This window comes from Oncorhynchus gorbuscha, unplaced genomic scaffold (assembly GCF_021184085.1).
Source record: "Oncorhynchus gorbuscha isolate QuinsamMale2020 ecotype Even-year unplaced genomic scaffold, OgorEven_v1.0 Un_scaffold_584, whole genome shotgun sequence".
Taxonomy (NCBI): domain Eukaryota; kingdom Metazoa; phylum Chordata; class Actinopteri; order Salmoniformes; family Salmonidae; genus Oncorhynchus; species Oncorhynchus gorbuscha.
Window position 1 is genome coordinate 97,501 of NW_025745417.1, and position 23,473 is coordinate 120,973.

Consider the following 23,473-nt stretch of genomic DNA (forward strand, 5'->3'; position numbering starts at 1 on the left):
AGTCAAATCATTTTAAAGCCACACTGCTATTCTTTGGTGAGGTGAAAATAGTGGCAGTATATTTTTTCAGCGTATTCAGATATATCAGTGTTATGAAACCTGTCATATTTGTTAGGGAGGAGGTCCCTGTGGCGGGATCAAATCAGCGGATATTTTAGAGCGCCACCGAAAGTTTTCGATAAAACTCAAACTTTCATTAAAACACACATACGAGGTATTGAATTAAAGCTACACTCGTTGTGAATCTAGCCACCAAGTCAGATTTGTAAAATGCTTTTCGGCGAAAGCATGAGAAGCTATTATCTGATAGCATGCATCCCCAAGAATACCAGACCGTCAACAAAACAACAGATTTTGCGGTAGCCGGCGCTACCCAAAACGCAGAAATAAAATATAAAACATTCATTACCTTTGACGAGCTTCTTTCTTGGCACTCCTATATGTCACATAAACAATTGGGTCTTTTTCCCGATTAAATCCGTCATTGTATACCCAAAATGTGATTTGCTGAAGACCGGTCTGATCCAGAAAAATGGCCATCTACCAGAAAAAGTTGCCTATATACTTTTACAAATCACTTCAAATTACTTTTCTAAACCAACTTTAGGTATTAATAAACGTTAATAATCTATTAAATTGATCACGGGGCGATCTGTATTCGATAGCAGCAAGTCTTGAAATCATCGTCCATGTTTTCACATTCATAACATCCTGTTGTGAGCCCAAAGAAAGGAAGAGCTTATACGTCACCAAACCAAGGATAAAGCCGCCCCTAAATGCCAGCACTGGTGACATTGTGTGGAAGCTGTAGGCGTTTACAGGGGATTGCCATGTATTTTCTTCAGCCTTAGACAATACATTGACTGACGGAGAGATATTATTTTTGTGTTTTTGGTGAACAGTTTTTCGAAGGATTTTGACTCCTAAACACGTTATGTTCTAGCCACAGACACGATTTAACCAGTTTTAGAGACTTCAGGGTGTTTTCTATACACACACACTTATCATATGCATATACTATATTCCTGGCATGAGTAGCAGGACGCTGAAATATTGCGCGATTTTTAACAAAAAGCTGCGAAAATGCGCATAATCCGTAAGAGGTTTTTAATGTTTCATTATTAGAAATGACAAATTATCAAAGTATTGCCTGCAGATAGAATCATGTATAGTACAAATATTATAGTAGACTGACCAGACCAGTTTAAAAAGCAGTATCAGTCAGAAGACAGACAGTGAGGTATCAGATTTAGATCGTATTAAGAATACAGTCCATATCTATATATCTATTTTGGCAGTGAAGCCACCATTTTAAATGTGGCTCTATATTCCAGCATTTTGAAATAGAGATGAAATGTTTCATTTGAGGTGACAGTGTATAATGTCACCTTTCATTTGAGGATTTTTTAATAAATACCTGTTTCAAGTTTCAAATTGAAAGCACTTTATGTATCTAGTTCCCCTATTTGAAGAAGTCAGAAGTATTCTAACCAATTAACATACAGTGTATTAAAGTTGTCAAAAGTTTAGTATCAAGTCCCACTCGTTGGTTGCATTTGCAGTTTGTTTTGGTTGTGTTTTAGCCAATAAAAACTGAATGGTGGATGGTGACTGGCTTAATCTTATGTCTAAGTGACTAGATAACAAGTTTCTAAGCAACAAACTTAATTATTCCTCACGATGCCTTGAACAAGAAAAATCATGTATCAATCATGAAAAATTGTGAGGAAGTTACAGAGACTACAACCAAACATGCTAACCTCTCACCATTACCAATAACAGACTACAACAAAACATGCTAACCTCTCACCATTACCAATAACAGAGACTACAACAAAACATGCTAACCTCTCACCATTACCAATAACAGACTACAACAAAACATGCTAACCTCTCACCATTACCAATAACAGAGACTACAACAAAACATGCTAACCTCTCACCATTACCAATAACAGAGACTACAACAAAACATGCTAACCTCTCACCATTACCAATAACAGAGACTACAACAAAACATGCTAACCTCTCACCATTACCAATAACAGAGACTACAACAAAACATGCTAACCTCTCACCATTACCAATAACAGAGACTACAACAAAACATGCTAACCTCTCACCATTACCAATAACAGAGACTACAACAAAACATGCTAACCTCTCACCATTACCAATAACAGAGACTACAACAAAACATGCTAACCTCTCACCATTACCAATAACAGAGACTACAACAAAACATGCTAACCTCTCACCATTACCAATAACAGAGACTACAACAAAACATGCTAACCTCTCACCATTACCAATAACAGAGACTACAACAAAACATGCTAACCTCTCACCATTACCAATAACAGAGACTACAACAAAACATGCTAACCTCTCACCATTACCAATAACAGAGGACTACAACAAAACATGCTAACCTCTCACCATTACCAATAACAGAGACTACAACAAAACATGCTAACCTCTCACCATTACCAATAACAGAGACTACAACAAAACATGCTAACCTCTCACCATTACCAATAACAGAGACTAACAAAACATGCTAACCTCTCACCATTACCAATAACAGAGACTACAACAAAACATGCTAACCTCTCACCATTACCAATAACAGAGACTACAACAAAACATGCTAACCTCTCACCATTACCAATAACAGAGACTACAACAAAACATGCTAACCTCTCACCATTACCAATAACAGAGACTACAACAAAACATGCTAACCTCTCACCATTACCAATAACAGAGACTACAACAAAACATGCTCACCAACCTCTCACCATACAACAAAACATGCTAACCTCTCACCATTACCAATAACAGAGACTACAACAAAACATGCTAACCTCTCACCATTACCAATAACAGAGACTACAACAAAACATGCTAACCTCTCACCATTACCAATAACAGAGACTACAACAAAACATGCTAACCTCTCACCATTACCAATAACAGAGACTACAACAAAACATGCTAACCTCTCACCATTACCAATAACAGAGACTACAACAAAACATGCTAACCTCTCACCATTACCAATAACAGAGGCTACAACAAAACATGCTAACCTCTCACCATTACCAATAACAGAGACTACAACAAAACATGCTAACCTCTCACCATTACCAATAACAGAGACTACAACAAAACATGCTAACCTCTCACCATTACCAATAACAGAGACTACAACAAAACATGCTAACCTCTCACCATTACCAATAACAGAGACTACAACAAAACATGCTAACCTCTCACCATTACCAATAACAGAGACTACAACAAAACATGCTAACCTCTCACCATTACCAATAACAGAGACTACAACAAAACATGCTAACCTCTCACCATTACCAATAACAGAGGCTACAACAAAACATGCTAACCTCTCACCATTACCAATAACAGAGACTACAACAAAACATGCTAACCTCTCACCATTACCAATAACAGAGACTACAACAAAACATGCTAACCTCTCACCATTACCAATAACAGAGACTACAACAAAACATGCTAACCTCTCACCATTACCAATAACAGAGGACTACAACAAAACATGCTAACCTCTCACCATTACCAATAACAGAGACTACAACAAAACATGCTAACCTCTCACCATTACCAATAACAGAGACTACAACAAAACATGCTAACCTCTCACCATTACCAATAACAGAGGACTACAACAAAACATGCTAACCTCTCACCATTACCAATAACAGAGACTACAACAAAACATGCTAACCTCTCACCATTACCAATAACAGAGACTACAACAAAACATGCTAACCTCTCACCATTACCAATAACAGAGACTACAACAAAACATGCTAACCTCTCACCATTACCAATAACAGAGACTACAACAAAACATGCTAACCTCTCACCATTACCAATAACAGAGACTACAACAAAACATGCTAACCTCTCACCATTACCAATAACAGAGACTACAACAAAACATGCTAACCTCTCACCATTACCAATAACAGAGACTACAACAAAACATGCTAACCTCTCACCATTACCAATAACAGAGGCTACAACAAAACATGCTAACCTCTCACCATTACCAATAACAGAGGCTACAACAAAACATGCTAACCTCTCACCATTACCAATAACAGAGACTACAACAAAACATGCTAACCTCTCACCATTACCAATAACAGAGACTACAACAAAACATGCTAACCTCTCACCATTACCAATAACAGAGGCTACAACAAAACATGCTAACCTCTCACCATTACCAATAACAGAGGCTACAACAAAACATGCTAACCTCTCACCATTACCAATAACAGAGACTACAACAAAACATGCTAACCTCTCACCATTACCAATAACAGAGACTACAACAAAACATGCTAACCTCTCACCATTACCAATAACAGAGACTACAACAAAACATGCTAACCTCTCACCATTACCAATAACAGAGACTACAACAAAACATGCTAACCTCTCACCATTACCAATAACAGAGACTACAACAAAACATGCTAACCTCTCACCATTACCAATAACAGAGACTACAACAAAACATGCTAACCTCTCACCATTACCAATAACAGAGGCTACAACAAAACATGCTAACCTCTCACCATTACCAATAACAGAATTACAAAAATAACAGAGACTACAACAAAACATGCTAACCTCTCACCATTACCAATAACAGAGGCTACAACAAAACATGCTAACCTCTCACCATTACCAATAACAGAGACTACAACAAAACATGCTAACCTCTCACCATTACCAATAACAGAGACTACAACAAAACATGCTAACCTCTCACCATTACCAATAACAGAGGCTACAACAAAACATGCTAACCTCTCACCATTACCAATAACAGAGACTACAACAAAACATGCTAACCTCTCACCATTACCAATAACAGAGGCTACAACAAAACATGCTAACCTCTCACCATTACCAATAACAGAGGCTACAACAAAACATGCTAACCTCTCACCATTACCAATAACAGAGGCTACAACAAAACATGCTAACCTCTCACCATTACCAATAACAGAGGCTACAACAAAACATGCTAACCTCTCACCATTACCAATAACAGAGGCTACAACAAAACATGCTAACCTCTCACCATTACCAATAACAGAGACTACAACAAAACATGCTAACCTCTCACCATTACCAATAACAGAGGCTACAACAAAACATGCTAACCTCTCACCATTACCAATAACAGAGACTACAACAAAACATGCTAACCTCTCACCATTACCAATAACAGAGACTACAACAAAACATGCTAACCTCTCACCATTACCAATAACAGAGGCTACAACAAAACATGCTAACCTCTCACCATTACCAATAACAGAGGCTACAACAAAACATGCTAACCTCTCACCATTACCAATAACAGAGACTACAACAAAACATGCTAACCTCTCACCATTACCAATAACAGAGACTACAACAAAACATGCTAACCTCTCACCATTACCAATAACAGAGGCTACAACAAAACATGCTAACCTCTCACCATTACCAATAACAGAGACTACAACAAAACATGCTAACCTCTCACCATTACCAATAACAGAGACTACAACAAAACATGCTAACCTCTCACCATTACCAATAACAGAGACTACAACAAAACATGCTAACCTCTCACCATTACCAATAACAGAGACTACAACAAAACATGCTAACCTCTCACCATTACCAATAACAGAGACTACAACAAAACATGCTAACCTCTCACCATTACCAATAACAGAGGCTACAACAAAACATGCTAACCTCTCACCATTACCTAACAGGGCTACAACAAAATATGCTAAACCCTTTGTTTACTGCTGGTGCTATCATCATATAATAGCTTCTTATGCTTTCAACAAAACAGCCTTTTTAAAATCGGACATGTTGGCTCACCATTCACAATGAGTGTAGCTTTAATTTAGTATCATACATGTGTGATTTAATGAAAGTTTGATTTTATATAATTTTATATAAATTTGCTCTCTGCATTTTCCCTAGCTTTTGGACAAGTGGGATGCTGGCGTCCCCCTATCCTTGAGAGGTTAACAAATCAGAGGACCGCCCATGAGCCCAGTTAGGGTCTGGCATCCTGGGACAGGCCCTTTTCTGCAACTCCAGAATAAAACCCCAACTTTGAGAATTTCTCAACAGACCATGTTTCTCTCCATTACGAGAGGACAAAGGTTGCAGGCCAGCTTACTCGATAACGAGAGGGCCAAGGTTTGAGACCAGGCTGCTGAATCTTTTAACCATCCCACGTGGTTAAACAAAACATAGACTATTGATACCATTAATAAGAACAAGTCTTTGATATTAAAACTAGTCTGCAGCTAGGAATTTGTTATCATTGAACGTGAAGACAACCACCAAAACATCTATCCATAAGGACATGAATGAATGTCACTCTGAACTATCCATTCTAACCACAACAGAGACTACAACAAAACAGAACTCTCACCATTAAGAAACAAACTTTTCAAAACAGAGACCCTGATTGACACACTGAGCGTAAACAATACATTGATTGCAATTGTTCCCGAATGAGTGAGCGTTCATGTGCAAAGGATTACCATTTCAATTGTTATAATTATCAACTGTGTGTTGTCTCATCTCAGTAACCCCCACTTCCCCTTTGTACACCAAACCTCGATCACGGTTTATCCCACTAGGGAAAATGCACTATAATTTCCTTGTAACTATCTACTGTTTGTTATACATTTCTGTGAATTACTTAGTTAGTAAATAAATTATTTTAAGACAATTGATGTATGAATGACTCATAGTGAAGACTGGGTTTGTGCAGATAACCAACAATTTACAACGTTTGGAATGAGACTAACTAAAATAAATAATTTATGAATTAATAAGACTAATTGATAAGATATTAAAATATCTGAAAAGTTTTATTAGGAAAATTCTAACTTTGTAATCTGAATATTTTCATTGGTGCTCATCTTCCTAGTTAATACATTAGCCTGATTAGTTACAGAGAATCTTTGATACAAAAAACGAAAAGTCTTCAGTTAGTAACACGACAGGGGTATGTACCTCTCACATTCTCATTCATCACGATTCATTCATCATTATTCATAATCATAACCATGACTGTAGAAGTGTTCAGAAACATCTTCTATTTCTTATTCAATATGGGACCAAAACTAATGACTTCTTAAACTTTAATACTTGAAGATGTCCAAATTATTACGACTTTTTCAAATGGGAGAACTAGATACGTGCTTTAATTTCTGAATGGTAAAACATATTTGTATGTATGAACACCCTCAAATAAGAGGTGGCATTCTGTGTCTCCTAATATGAAACATTATATCTCAAATCCAAAATGCTGGAGCAAAGCACCACATTTAAAACTGTAAGCTTCACTGTCCAAACACATATAGTGTGGACTATGTGTGTCTGGTAAACACATGTGGATCTTGAACAGTTATCACTTGTTGACCAACTACAGGAATACTGACCTCAGAGTCTCCAGTTTACAGTGGGGATTCCCCAGTCCAGCAGAGAGCAGCTTCACTCCTGAATCCTTCAGGTCATTGTTACTCAGGTCCAGCTCTCTCAGGTGTGAGGGGTTTGACCTCAGAGCTGACCATTACCAATAACAGCAGAGAAGCACAGCCTTCCATCTTGACTCCACAGCCTGACAGCCTGCAAAGAGTCAAATCATATTAAAATCACACTGATATTATTTGGTGGTGAAAATAGTGGCAGTATATTTTTTCAACATATTCAGATACATCAGTGTCCTGAAACCTGCCATATCTATTAAAACATGTATGTTTCATTATTAGAAATTAAGACAGACAGTGAGGTATCAGGTTTAGATTGTATTGAGTATACAGTCCACACCATATCTATTTAGACAGTGAGGTATCAGATTTAGATTGTATTGAGTATACAGTCCACACCTTATCTATTTAGACAGTGAGGAATCATATTTAGATTGTATTTAGTATACAGTCCACACCATATCTATTTAGACAGTGAAGTTAACATGTTAAATGTGGCTCTATACTCTATATTTCATATCAAATGTTTCATATGAGGTGACAGTATATAATGTCACCTTTTATTTGAGGGTATTTTCATACATATCTACATCACGTTTATTAATAACACCACTTTATGTATCTAGTCCCCCCATTTGGAGAATTCTGACCAAGTATTCTGACCAATTCACTTATAGTGTATTAAAGTAGTCAAAGGTTTAGTGTTTAATCATAAACTTCCTGGTTGCATTTGCAGTTTGTTTTGGTTGTTCTAATAATAACTGAAATATGACTGGAGTCAGTTTCTTTCAAAGTAGATAACATGTTTCTAAACTAAAGTAATCCTGATGATGCCAAGATTGTGAAAGATCATCAATTAATCATTATCAATATTGAGTGAGTAAGGTAAAGAGGCTACAACAAAACATGCTAACCTCTCACCATTACCAATAACAGAGGCTACAACAAAACATGCTAACCTCTCACCATTACCAATAACAGAGGATACAACAAAACATGCTAACCTCTCACCATTACCAATAACAGAGACTACAACAAAACATGCTAACCTCTCACCATTACCAATAACAGAGAATACAACAAAACATGCTAACCTCTCACCACTACCAATAACAGAGAATACAACAAAACATGCTAACCTCTCACCATTACCAATAACAGAGACTACAACAAAACATGCTAACCTCTCACCATTACCAATAACAGAGACTACAACAAAACATGCTAACCTCTCACCATTACCAATAACAGAGACTACAACAAAACATGCTAACCTCTCACCATTACCAATAACAGAGACTACAACAAAACATGCTAACCTCTCACCATTACCAATAACAGAGAATACAACAAAACATGCTAACCTCTCACCACTACCAATAACAGAGAATACAACAAAACATGCTAACCTCTCACCATTACCAATAACAGAGACTACAACAAAACATGCTAACCTCTCACCATTACCAATAACAGAGGATACAACAAAACATGCTAACCTCTCACCACTACCAATAACAGAGAATACAACAAAACATGCTAACCTCTCACCATTACCAATAACAGAGGCTACAACAAAACATGCTAACCTCCTCTACCAATAACAGAGACTACAACAAAACATGCTAACCTCTCACCATTACCAATAACAGAGAATACAACAAAACATGCTAACCTCTCACCATTACCAATAACAGAGGCTACAACAAAACATGCTAACCTCTCACCATTACCAATAACAGAGACTACAACAAAACATGCTAACCTCTCACCATTACCAATAACAGAGGCTACAACAAAACATGCTAACCTCTCACCATTACCAATAACAGAGACTACAACAAAACATGCTAACCTCTCACCATTACCAATAACAGAGGCTACAACAAAACATGCTAACCTCTCACCATTACCAATAACAGAGACTACAACAAAACATGCTAACCTCTCACCATTACCAATAACAGAGGCTACAACAAAACATGCTAACCTCTCACCATTACCAATAACAGAGGCTACAACAAAACATGCTAACCTCTCACCATTACCAATAACAGAGGCTACAACAAAACATGCTAACCTCTCACCATTACCAATAACAGAGGCTACAACAAAACATGCTAACCTCTCACCATTACCAATAACAGAGGCTACAACAAAACATGCTAACCTCTCACCATTACCAATAACAGAGGCTACAACAAAACATGCTAACCTCTCACCATTACCAATAACAGGCTACAACAAAACATACTAACCTCTCACCATTACCAATAACAGAGGCTACAACAAAACATCCTAACCTCTCACCATTACCAATAACAGAGGCTACAACAAAACATGCTAACCTCTCACCATTACCAATAACAGGCTACAACAAAACATGCTAACCTCTCACCATTACCAATAACAGAGGCTACAACAAAACATGCTAACCTCTCACCATTACCAATAACAGAGGCTACAACAAAACATGCTAACCTCTCACCATTACCAATAACAGAGGCTACAACAAAACATGCTAACCTCTCACCATTACCAATAACAGAGGCTACAACAAAACATGCTAACCTCTCACCATTACCAATAACAGGCTACAACAAAACATGCTAACCTCTCACCATTACCAATAACAGAGGCTACAACAAAACATGCTAACCTCTCACCATTACCAATAACAGAGGCTACAACAAAACATGCTAACCTCTCACCATTACCAATAACAGGCTACAACAAAACATGCTAACCTCTCACCATTACCAATAACAGAGGCTACAACAAAACATGCTAACCTCTCACCATTACCAATAACAGAGGCTACAACAAAACATGCTAACCTCTCACCATTACCAATAAAGGCTACAACAAAACAGCTAACCTCTCACCATTACCAATAACAGAGGCTACAACAAAACATGCTAACCTCTCACCATTACCAATAACAGGCTACAACAAAACATGATAACCTCTCACCATTACCAATAACAGACTACAAAAACACATGCTAACCTCTCACCATTACCAATAACAGAGGCTACAACAAAACATGCTTACATCTCACCATTAACCTCAAATAAAAGGTGACATTCTGTACAGTCAATTAATATGAAACATTATATCTCAAATCCTAAATTCTGGAGCAAAGCACCACATGTAAAACTGTAAGCTTCACTGTCCAAACACATATGGTGTGGACTATGTGTGTCTGGTAAACACATGTGGATCTGGTGAACAGTTATCACTTGTTGACCAACTACAGGAATACTGACCTCAGAGTCTCCAGTTTACAGTGGGGATTCCCCAGTCCAGCAGAGAGCAGCTTCACTCCTGAATCCTTCAGGTCATTGTTACTCAGGTCCAGCTCTCTCAGGTGTGAGGGGTTTGACCTCAGAGCTGAGACCAGAGAAGCACAGCCTTCCTCTGTGACTAGACAGCCTGACAGCCTGCAAAGAGTCAAATCATATTAAAATCACACTGATATTATTTGGTAGTGAAAATAGTGACTGTATATTTTTCTAAATATTCAGATACATCAGTGTCCTAAATCCTGTCATATCTATTCATAAATTAATGTATCATTATTATAAACTACATATGAATAACAAATTATCAAAATATTGCTTGTCAGTCCTTCTGTAGCTCAGTTGGTAGAGCATGGCGCTTGTAACGCCAGGGTAGTGGGTTCGATCCCCGGGACCACCCATACGTAGAATTTATGCACACATGACTGTAAGTCGCTTTGGATAAAAGCGTCTGCTAAATGGCATATATTATTATTATTATTATATTAATAGAAACAATTCACTTATAGTGTTATTATTTATTTAAGCATTGAAGTATTCAAAACCATGCTATTTTTTCCCATATTAACACACAATGACTACATCAAGCTTGATTTGGTTGTGTTTTGTCCAAAAGTAACAGAATGGTGGATGATGAGTAGGTAACTTGTTTATAAACACTATTAAAGTCATTCTGATAATGCCAGAGTAAACAGGAGCGGTAGGGTAGGCTAGTGGATTAAAGCGTTAGACTAGTAACTGAAAGGTTGCAGGTTCAAACCCCCGAGCTGACAATGTACACATCTGTTGTTCTGCCCCTGTGTATTTTTACCTTTATTTAACTAGGCAAGTCAAACAAATTCTTATTTTCAATGACGGCCTAGGAACAGAGGGTTAACTACCTGTTCAGGGGCAGAACGACAGATTTGTACCTTGTCAGCTCAGGGGTTTAAACTTGCAACCTTCCGGTTACAAGACCAACGATCTAACCACTAGGCTACCCTGTCGCCCCATATAGCTGTATATATAAGACAACTGCTGGGACTGCCCAGGGAGAGCTCCTGATTGACCATGGTGCATTGAGTTGGTTGGAACCTCAAAAGCCTGCTGACAATAAACAATGATAAATGTAAGATTCACTTCAAGTGTTCCTTTCCACGACAAGGGATACAGTGGTCAAAGCGAAACATACTAACCATTACCCCAGTATCACCATTACCCCATTTTCAACATTACCCCATTATCAACATTACCCCATGATCGACATTGCCCCATTTTCATCATTACCCCAGTATCACCATTACCCCATTATCAACATTGCCCCATTTTCATCATTACCCCATTGTCAACATTACCCCATTAGCACCATTACCCTCAAATAAAAGGTGACATTCTGTACTGTCACCTAATATGAAACATTCAATCTCAAATCCAAAATGCTGGAAATGTAAAACTGTAAGCTTCACTGTCCAAACACATATGGTGTGGACTATGTTTGCCTGGAAAACACATGTGGATCTGGTGAACAGTTATCACTTGTTGACCAACTACAGGAATACTGACCTCAGAGTCTCCAGTTTACAGTGGGGATTCCCCAGTCCAGCAGAGAGCAGCTTCACTCCTGAATCCTTCAGGTCATTGTTACTCAGATCCAGCTCTCTCAGGTGTGAGGGGTTTGACTCCAGAGCTGAGACCAGAGAAGCACAGCCTTCCTCTGTGACTCCACAGCCTGACAGCCTGACAAAGAGATCATATTGACTTCACAAATACACATAAACAAAAGTATTGAAGAAGGACAATATGCAGATGCATTTGGTTTATTCTCTCAAACAACATTTAGACACATCTTCTGTCTCCTAGAATTGAATGGTTTTACTAATGTGAACATCAATGTGTTGATTCAATGTGTTGTTCAATATAATATATATTATACACTTATTATAATAGGATAAGTTAGGATAAGTAATCCCTCTCACCCCCCCCCCCTTTAAGATTTAGATGCACTATTGTAAAGTGACTGTTCCACTGGATGTCATAAGGTGAATGCACCAATTTGTAAGTCGCTCTGGATAAGAGCGTCTGCTAAATGACTTAAATGTAAAATGTAAAATAATACATATTTTCCTTGAGAATGAATATTTCTTCCTGATGATTAGTTGTCATTTTATGTACTCACAGAGCAACTGTGGAGGCTTTGACCACTGGCAGCAGCCTCAGAAGACCCTCCTCTGATCTGGAGTATTTCTTCAGGTCAAACACATCCAGCTCCTTTTCTGAAGTCAGCAACACAAAGACCAGAGCTGACCACTGTGCAGGTGACAGGTTGGGTTTTGAGAGACTTCCTGATCTCAGGTATCTTTGGATCTCATCCACTAGAGAATGGTCATTCAGTTCATTCAGACAGTGGAACAGATTGATGCTCCTCTCTGGAGAGGGATTCTCCCTGATCTTCTCCTTGATGTAATTGACTGTTTTTTCATGGGTCTTTGAGATGCTTCTTGTCTTTGTCAGTAGACCTCGTAAGTGCTTCTGATTGGACTCCAGTGAGAGGCCCAGAAGGAAGCGGAGGAAAAGGTCCAGGTTTCCTGTCTCACTTTGTAAGGCTTTATCCACAGCACTCTTGTAGACAGTAACTTTAGGCTTGTCATATAACAGTGCACAAAAGTTCCTGGCCATTGACTGAGGTTTGTCCATCAGATTCTCATTGTTGTTGATGAATGAGAGGAACACATATACAGCAGCCAGAAACTCCTGAATGCTCAGATGCACGAAGCAGTACACCTTGTCCTGGTACAGCCCACATTCCTCTTTAAAGATCTGTGTGCACAATCCTGAATACACTGAGGCTTCATTGACATCAATGCCAGCCTCTTTCAGTTCTTCTTCATAGAAAATCAGATTGCCATTCACAAGCTGTTGAAAAGCCAGTTTTCCCAGTGACAGAATGCTCTCTTTATTCCAGTGTGGACCTGTCTCTTCTTTCCCAAGATACTTTGCATTCTTCTGTTTGGTATGAAACACCACAAGGTGTGTGTACATCTCAGTCAGAGTCTTGGGCATCTCTTCTCTCTTATGTTTCAGCATGTGTTCAAGGACTATTGCAGAAATCCAACAGAAGACTGGAATGTGGCACATGATGTGGAGGTTCCTTGATGTCTTTATGTGTGAGATGATTCTGCTGGCCAGGTCCTCATCACTGAATCTCTTCCTGAAGTACTCCTCCTTCTGTGGGTCATTGAACCCTCTTACCTCTGTCACCTGGTCGACACACCCTGAAGGGATCTTATTGGCTGCTGCAGGTCGGGTAGTTATCCAGAGGAGAGCAGAGGGAAGCAGATTTCCCTTGATGAGATTTGTCAGCAGAACATCCACTGAGGTTGACTCTGTGACGTCCCAACAGATCTTGTTCTTCTGGAAGTCTAGGGGCAGTCGGCACTCATCCAGACCATCAAAGATGAACAGAACTTTGTATTTGTCATAGCTGGAGATTCCTGATTGTTTAGTTTCCATTGAGAAGTGATTGAGAAGTTCAATGAAAGTGTGTTTGTCCTCTTTCATCAAATTCAGCTCCCGAAAAGGGAATGAAAATACAAATTGGACATCCTGATTTGCCTTTCCTTCAGCCCAGTCCAGAATGAACTTCTGCACAGAGACTGTTTTTCCAATGCCAGCGACTCCCTTTGTCAGCACAGTTCTGATAAGTTTGTCTTGTCCAGTTAAGGGTTTGAAGATGTCGTTACATTTGATTGCAGTCTCTGGTCTTGCTTGTTTCCTGGTTGTTGTCTCAATCTGTCTCAGCTCATGTTCATTATTGACCTCTCCTGTTCCACCCTCTGTGATGTAGAGCTCTGTGTAGATCTTATTGAGAAGTGTTGGGTTTCCTTGTTTAGCGATCCCCTCAAATATACATTGAAACTTCTTCTTTAGATTAGATTTGAGTTCACGTTGGCAAATCACAGCAGGATCATCTGAATCTAGAAATAACAGAGGATATTAATATTATGTCTGTTTTAATGCCTACAGTATTGAAGGACTGTTATAAAGTTGTAAATTATAATAATGTATTCTCTAAACTGACTGTATAAATGTGTAAATGTTTTCATAATGCGTTACAGACTGGTGTGACTGATTATATTATTATTGGTGTTATTGATGGTATTATTAATGTTCTCTCTCTCTCTCTCTCTCTCTCTAAATGAATCACCACAACACATCCCTGCTGCTACTTGATGAGGTCACTAGGTGTTGTGTTAAGGCTGCTACAATATCATTGAATTACACAGCTACTTTAGCTGTACTTTAGCTACAGCTTTTTAAATGTTATAAAACATCATTCAACATGAGGCAGACAGATCTTACTTTTCTCCAGTGTGTCAGCAAGCTCCTTCTGGTTCATTTTCCTCAGGATGTGCAGTGTGATCTTCAGAGCCCCCTCTCTGGCACTGCTCTCCTGCTGCTCATCTTCAGCATCCACCACTTCCTCATCCTGAATCTGACTCTCAAAGCCTCCTGGGAGTTCTGGACTAAGAATCCTCTTGAACATCTTCAGCTCGTTCTTCACAAATGTCATAATTTTCTCTTCAAGCAACTGAAATAAATAAAGTAAATAAGTTAAGCAAGAGACAAAATGCTTTCTCATCAACACATTAATGAATGATTGACAGATCAACTTTTCTTGAGGTAAACAAAAACAAATGTACATAACAGGACCACATACACTGAATATGGAGGCCAGGTCTGTTTGATGACTCTGGGAAGACTGACCACTGAGAATCTCTGACTCTGATCTCTCCTGTTGGTTTCTGTGGACAAAACATGAGATTACATCTCCTCATCCAGGAAGTACACGTACACACACACATACACGCACGCGCGCGCGCACACACACACACACAAACACGCACACACACACACGGAGAGAATGTTGTGTTTGTTTAATATTGTTTTACGACTACGAAAATGGACAAAATGATGAGCCTATGGATTATGAAAACAACAACAATAAATGGGAAAATGGGAGGAGAAATGACTAGAGACAGTGTTGTTTAACTCACTGACCAGGACCCATGAGTTCTTCTTACCTTTGTTCAGTAGATACGTCTCCCTCTCGAAAGTATAGAGGAGGATCCATAGACTGGTCACTCTTCATGGACACACAGCTGGGAACAGGGGAGGCTGGTCTCTCCTGCTGGATTGGTCTTCAACACAACAGAGACAAACATTACATCTCTCATCTACTCTGAGCTCAGATGATTGAGCTTCAACACAACAGATTATCAGATGGGGAAACATGATTCCAAAAAGCCATACATATATTTTCAGAAATGTTCATAACTTAGCTTTTGTTGTGTGAAGAAATTATGAAAGAAATGTATTTTACACAGTACTAATATATAGGTTTACACTCTCAGAGAAATCAGTAGTACTGCTAGGTTTTACACAGTACTAATATATATCTGCTCCACTGTCAGAGAAATCAGTAGTACTGCTAGGTTTTACACAGTACTAATATATATCTGCTCCACTGTCAGAGAAATCAGTAGTACTGCTAGGTTTTATACAGTACTAATATATATCTGCCTCACTCTCAGAGAAATCAGTAGTACTGCTAGGTTTTATACAGTACTAATATATATCTGCCTCACTCTCAGTGAAATCAGTAGTACTGCTAGGTTTTACACAGTAATAATATTTATCTGCCTCACTCTCAGAGAAATCAGTAGTACTGCTAGGTTTTACACAGTAATAATATATATCTGCCTCACTCTCAGAGAAATCAGTAGTACTGCTAGGTTTTATACAGTAATAATATATATCTGCCTCACTCTCAGTGAAATAGGTTTTACACAGTAATAATATTTATCTGCCTCACTCTCAGAGAAATCAGTAGTTCTGCTAGGTTTTATACAGTAATATTATATATCTGCCTCACTCTCAGAGAAATCAGTAGTACTGCTAGGTTTTAAACAGTACTAATATATATCTGCCTCACTCTCAGAGAAATCAGTAGTACTGCTAGGTTTTAAACAGTACTAATATATATCTGCCTCACTCTCAGTGAAATCAGTAGTACTGCTAGGTTGTATACAGTAATAATATTTATCTGCCTCACTCTCAGTGAAATAGGTTTTACACAGTAATAATATTTATCTGCCTCACTCTCAGAGAAATCAGTAGTTCTGCTAGGTTTTATACAGTAATATTATATATCTGCCTCACTCTCAGAGAAATCAGTAGTACTGCTAGGTTTTACACAGTAATAACATATATCTGCCTCACTCTCAGAGAAATCAGTAGTACTGCTAGGTTTTACACAGTAATAATATATATCTGCCTCACTCTCAGAGAAATCAGTAGTACTGCTAGGTTTTACACAGTAATAATATATATCTGCCTCACTCTCAGAGAAATCAGTAGTACTGCTAGGTTTTACACAGTAATAACATATATCTGCCTCACTCTCAGTGAAATCAGTAGAACTGCTAGGTTTTACACAGTAATAATATATATCTGCCTCACTCTCAGTGAAATCAGTAGAACTGCTAGGTTTTACAGAGTTTCATAAAGAACTGTACAAATGATACATTTGACATCAATATACAACATTTTTTAAACCATTATTAAATACAGTAAGATAAGATCTGTATTTAAACATTTAGTTTTGAAATCAGAATATGTTTTTATCCAGGGCCTGGGGTAGGGGTACCAGGAAAATAATGACTATAAGGAGTACCAGTACTGAGTCAATGTGCAGGGTACCAGGAAAATAATGAGAATATAAGGAGTACCAGTACTGAGTCAATGTGCAGGGTACCAGGAAAATAATGACTATAAGGAGTACCAGTACTGAGTCAATGTGCAGGGTACCAGGAAAATAATGACTATAAGGAGTACCAGTACTGAGTCAATGTGCAGGGTACCAGGAAAATAATGACTATAAGGAGTACCAGTACTGAGTCAATGTGCAGGGTACCAGGAAAATAATGAGAATATAAGGAGTACCAGTACTGAGTCAATGTGCAGGGTACCAGGAAAATAATGAGAATATAAGGAGTACCAGTACTGAGTCAATGTGCAGGGTACCAGGAAAATAATGAGAATATAAGGAGTACCAGTACTGAGTCAATGTGCAGGGTACCAGGAAAATAATGAGAATATAAGGAGTACCAGTACTGAGTCAATGTGCAGGGTACCAGGAAAATAATGAGAATATAAGGAGTACCAGTACTGAGTCAATGTGCAGGGTACCAGGTAGTTGAGGTAATAATGAGACTATAAGGAGTACCAGTACTGAGTCAATGTGCAGGGTACCAGGTAGTTGAGGTAATAATGAGACTATAAGGAGAACCAGTACTGAGTCAATGTGCAGGGTACCAGGAAAATAATGACTATAAGGAGAACCAGTACTGAGTCAATGTGCAGGGTACCAGGAAAATAATGACTATAAGGAGAACCAGTACTGAGTCAATGTGCAGGGTACCAGGAAAATAATGACTATAAGGAGAACCAGTACTGAGTCAATGTGCAGGGTACCAGGAAAATAATGACTATAAGGAGTACCAGTACTGAGTCAATGTGCAGGGTACCAGGTAGTTGAGGTAATAATGAGACTATAAGGAGTACCAGTACTGAGTCAATGTGCAGGGTACCAGGAAAATAATGACTATAAGGAGTACCAGTACTGAGTCAATGTGCAGGGTACTAGGACAATAATGAGAATATAAGGAGTACCAGTACTGAGTCAATGTGCAGGGTACCAGGAAAATAATGACTATAAGGAGAACCAGTACTGAGTCAATGTGCAGGGTACCAGGAAAATAATGACTATAAGGAGTACCAGTACTGAGTCAATGTGCAGGGTACCAGGTAGTTGAGGTAATAATGAGACTATAAGGAGTACCAGTACTGAGTCAATGTGCAGGGTACCAGGAAAATAATGACTATAAGGAGTACCAGTACTGAGTCAATGTGCAGGGTACCAGGAAAATAATGAGAATATAAGGAGTACCAGTACTGAGTCAATGTGCAGGGTACCAGGAAAATAATGAGAATATAAGGAGTACCAGTACTGAGTCAATGTGCAGGGTACCAGGAAAATAATGACTATAAGGATTACCAGTACTGAGTCAATGTGCAGGGTACCAGGAAAATAATGACTGTAAGGAGTACCAGTACTGAGTCAATGTGCAGGGTACCAGGAAAATAATGACTATAAGGAGAACCAGTACTGAGTCAATGTGCAGGGTACCAGGAAAATAATGACTATAAGGAGAACCAGTACTGAGTCAATGTGCAGGGTACCAGGAAAATAATGACTATAAGGAGAACCAGTACTGAGTCAATGTGCAGGGTACCAGGAAAATAATGACTATAAGGAGAACCAGTACTGAGTCAATGTGCAGGGTACCAGGAAAATAATGACTATAAGGAGAACCAGTACTGAGTCAATGTGCAGGGTACCAGGAAAATAATGAGAATATAAGGAGTACCAGTACTGAGTCAATGTGCAGGGTACCAGGAAAATAATGACTATAAGGAGAACCAGTACTGAGTCAATGTGCAGGGTACCAGGAAAATAATGAGAATATAAGGAGTACCAGTACTGAGTCAATGTGCAGGGTACCAGGAAAATAATGACTATAAGGAGAACCAGTACTGAGTCAATGTGCAGGGTACCAGGAAAATAATGAGAATATAAGGAGTACCAGTACTGAGTCAATGTGCAGGGTACCAGGTAGTTGAGGTAATAATGAGACTATAAGGAGTACCAGTACTGAGTCAATGTGCAGGGTACCAGGAAAATAATGACTATAAGGAGTCCCAGTACTGAGTCAATGTGCAGGGTACCAGGAAAATAATGACTATAAGGAGAACCAGTACTGAGTCAATGTGCAGGGTACCAGGAAAATAATGACTATAAGGAGAACCAGTACTGAGTCAATGTGCAGGGTACCAGGAAAATAATGACTATAAGGAGAACCAGTACTGAGTCAATGTGCAGGGTACCAGGAAAATAATGACTATAAGGAGAACCAGTACTGAGTCAATGTGCAGGGTACCAGGAAAATAATGACTATAAGGAGAACCAGTACTGAGTCAATGTGCAGGGTACCAGGAAAATAATGAGAATATAAGGAGTACCAGTACTGAGTCAATGTGCAGGGTACCAGGAAAATAATGACTATAAGGAGAACCAGTACTGAGTCAATGTGCAGGGTACCAGGAAAATAATGAGAATATAAGGAGTACCAGTACTGAGTCAATGTGCAGGGTACCAGGAAAATAATGACTATAAGGAGAACCAGTACTGAGTCAATGTGCAGGGTACCAGGAAAATAATGAGAATATAAGGAGTACCAGTACTGAGTCAATGTGCAGGGTACCAGGTAGTTGAGGTAATAATGACACTATAAGGAGTACCAGTACTGAGTCAATGTGCAGGGTACCAGGTACACACACACACACACACACACACACACACACACACACACACACACACACACACACACACACACACACACACACACACACACACACACACACACACACACACACACACACACACACACACACACACACACAGGGAGGGAATGTTGTGTTTGCTTAATATTGTTTTAGGACTAAGGAAATGGACAAAATGATGAGCCTATGGATTATGAAAACAACAACAATAAATGGGAAAATGGGAGGAGAAATGACTAGAGACAGTGTTGTTTAAGTAAAATACAATCAAAAAACACAACTTCCACTCGTAATGACGAGAACCGACTGGAGACTCGATCTTGAACAGCAGGTTGCCTCGGGAAGGCACTTGAACCTAGCAGACTCAGACACCTGCTCACCACGCAGCATCTGAGGGAAACACGACACGACAGGGCGATACACAAACACAGCCCGGTGAACAATAGATAAGGATCCGACAGGGCAGGAACGGAAAACAAGGAGAGAAATAGGGACTCTAATCAGGGAAAAGGATCGGGAACAGGTGTGGGAAGACTAAATGATTGATTAGGGGAATAGGAACAGCTGGGAGCAGGAACGGAACGATAGAGAGAAGAGAGAGAGGGAGGGGGAGAGAGAGGGATAGAAAAAGGGAACGAACCTAATAAGACCAGCAGGGGGAAACGAACAGAAGGGAAAGCATAATGACAAGACAATATATGACAAAACATGACAGACAGGAAACAACCACCCACAAAACCCAACACAAAACAGCCCCATCTGGTACAGCAAACACAAAGACAGGAAACAACCACCCACAAATCCCAACACAAAACAGCCCCATCTGGTACAGCAAACACAAAGACAGGAAACAACCACCCACAAAACCCAACACAAAACAGGCTACCTAAATATGGTTCCCAATCAGAGACAATGACTAACACCTGCCTCTGATTGAGAACCATAACATAGAATGCCCACCCAGCTCACGTCCTGACCAATACTTAAACAAGGAAAACACAAAAGAACTATGGTCAGAACGTGACATCCCCCCCCCCCCCACTTCCCAAGGTGCGGACTCCGACCGCACAAGCTAAACCTATAGGGGAGGGTCTGGGTGGGCATTGTGGGAGAAAGATGTACATATAGGGAGAAACATAATACTGTAACACAAGAGAAAGATACACTTAGAGTGCATTTGCCATTCTGGTAAAATGCATTGTCTATTGTATAGGACAGGAGGCCAGAGTAAGGCCATGAGAGCATAGGACAGCTGGACAAACCAAGGTCAGAGGGACATACAAAGGAGGGGGTCAGCCAAATGACCAACGGATGGATTATAGATATAGGGCATATATTTTTAGGACATGGAGATGCTGAAGGAATGACAGAGGAGACACATAGTCTGCTGATCCGAGATAAAGACACACATACAAAGGAACACAATGAGCTAAGTGCAGGGACAAAGCAAGCCTATAGCATAGAGGAATGTATAGTATTTTTAGTATAGCTGGACACGCTAAAAACAGAGGAGACACATAGTCTGCTGACCCTAGATAACACACAAACAGGAGAACGCATTAAGCTGAGTGCAGGGAAAAAGCAAGGGTCTTGTCATCATTATAATCTGACGGAAAGCAGATATGGGCGTTATTGGGCTGAACAAGCAGGATGCACGGATTGGGATGTAACTTTATTTGCATGTGGGATGGACTCATATGTTGTATGTGTATAAATCAGAGCGAGTGCTCTGAAAAAGGTGTGTTCCGCGGACCACTCCGGTTTGTAATACGTTGTATTAAAAGTCTATAATTGAATTCACCAGTTCTTGTAAGCGTTATATTTGAACCGATTTGCCACGACAGAACTTGGCGAGCTTGCCAGGAGTGACAGGGACTGAGACGTTCTTGGCTGACGGCGGGTTCTTTGAGCAATCTGGCAAACAAGGGTGGCCACACAACTATAAAAAAGGTAAGCTTGTTCTTACGTAGTTGAAATGTTGGTATAGATTGCTTCAGAGATCCTGTCTCAGCGAGAGGGGCGTCACGTAGGTCTCTCTTTAAAATGTCCTAAAACCCAGTAAATGTTAAAGAACTTTTGAATTCAATGAATTGCATGCATGCGTGATTTTGGGAATTGTATAGCAAATACGAATGTGCATGCATGTCTAGTGAGTAAGTTAGTGGGGGCTGTGAACTTCGCTGGTGTCGGGTGTGTGATTCGGCATGTTGGGGCTGGGATCGGGCGCAGGGCTACAGCTGCCTGCTTATATGGTTAGAACATAGATAAGTAGTTAGAAAAATCCTGTAATACCGCTTCAATAAAAATTAGTAGAAGGTCTGAATGGACAGGTTACTTATGAATACAGCTCTAAAAGAATAGAGATCTGAATAAATAAGTAGTTAGATAAATAATCATGGCTACCGCTCTAAAAAGGAGGCCTGACTATTTAGAAGGCAGGAAGAACGCAGGCCTGATTGTGCTGATCGTTCAACTGCAAAAAGAAATCCTATGAATAAGAAACGCTCCGCTAAACGGGTGATTGTAAAAACAGGAGGTCACGCCACGATATTGCTCTAACGTAGAATAAAGATCAATACGGGGTGGATGAATAGGATATGAAGACAAGCTGATCCGATTAGACAGTAGTCTTGTCATATCGCAGAAATCCTATCAGTCTAGGCTTATGTTGAGGAAGTGTATTAAGCACATAGAGAAAGACTGTTGTTTTTAGGTAAAAACAAAAGGATTGAATGAATGAATGCAAATAAACGAATGAATGAGAAGAATGCTGTAATATAATTCTGTGTGAGGATAGAACCGTAGGAATAAGGACAGGTTGTGTGTGTTTAGACAGAACGTCCAGAAGAGGGAGTGCGCAGCCCTCCTGTGACAGAGTATAAAGTTGAAGAAGGGTGCTTTTGACTTCTTCTGATTGGCCAAAAGTGATCCTCTATCACAGTTTGGTACAGTTACAGAGTGATCCTATCATAGTTTAAATATTATTGGGTAAAGGGAACAAAAGTAATCCTCTATCACAGTTTGGTACAGTTACAGAGTGATCCTATCATAGTTTAAATATTATTGGGTAAAGGGAACAAAAGTAATCCTCTATCACAGTTTGGTACAGTTACAGAGTGATCCTATTATAGTTTAAATATTATTGGGTAAAGGGAA

The 23,473-nt window shown here is 39.3% G+C and overlaps 2 protein-coding genes across 4 annotated transcripts in view; one reads left to right on the top strand and one right to left on the bottom strand.

Annotated features, from left to right (window-relative positions):
- LOC124018854 (NLR family CARD domain-containing protein 3-like) overlaps window positions 1-23,473 on the top strand; it is a 107,165-nt gene that overhangs the window by 32,102 nt on the left and 51,590 nt on the right. The gene's annotated exons all lie outside the window — the stretch shown is intronic.
- Window positions 1-23,473, bottom strand: part of LOC124018852 (NACHT, LRR and PYD domains-containing protein 12-like) — a 101,308-nt gene that overhangs the window by 2,177 nt on the left and 75,658 nt on the right. The window contains 8 exon segments of the mRNA XM_046334146.1: window positions 7,527-7,654; window positions 7,656-7,713; window positions 10,844-11,017; window positions 12,419-12,592; window positions 13,032-14,829; window positions 15,215-15,443; window positions 15,573-15,657; window positions 15,937-16,053. Of these exon segments, the coding sequence (XP_046190102.1) occupies window positions 7,527-7,654; window positions 7,656-7,713; window positions 10,844-11,017; window positions 12,419-12,592; window positions 13,032-14,829; window positions 15,215-15,443; window positions 15,573-15,657; window positions 15,937-16,053 (2,763 nt within the window).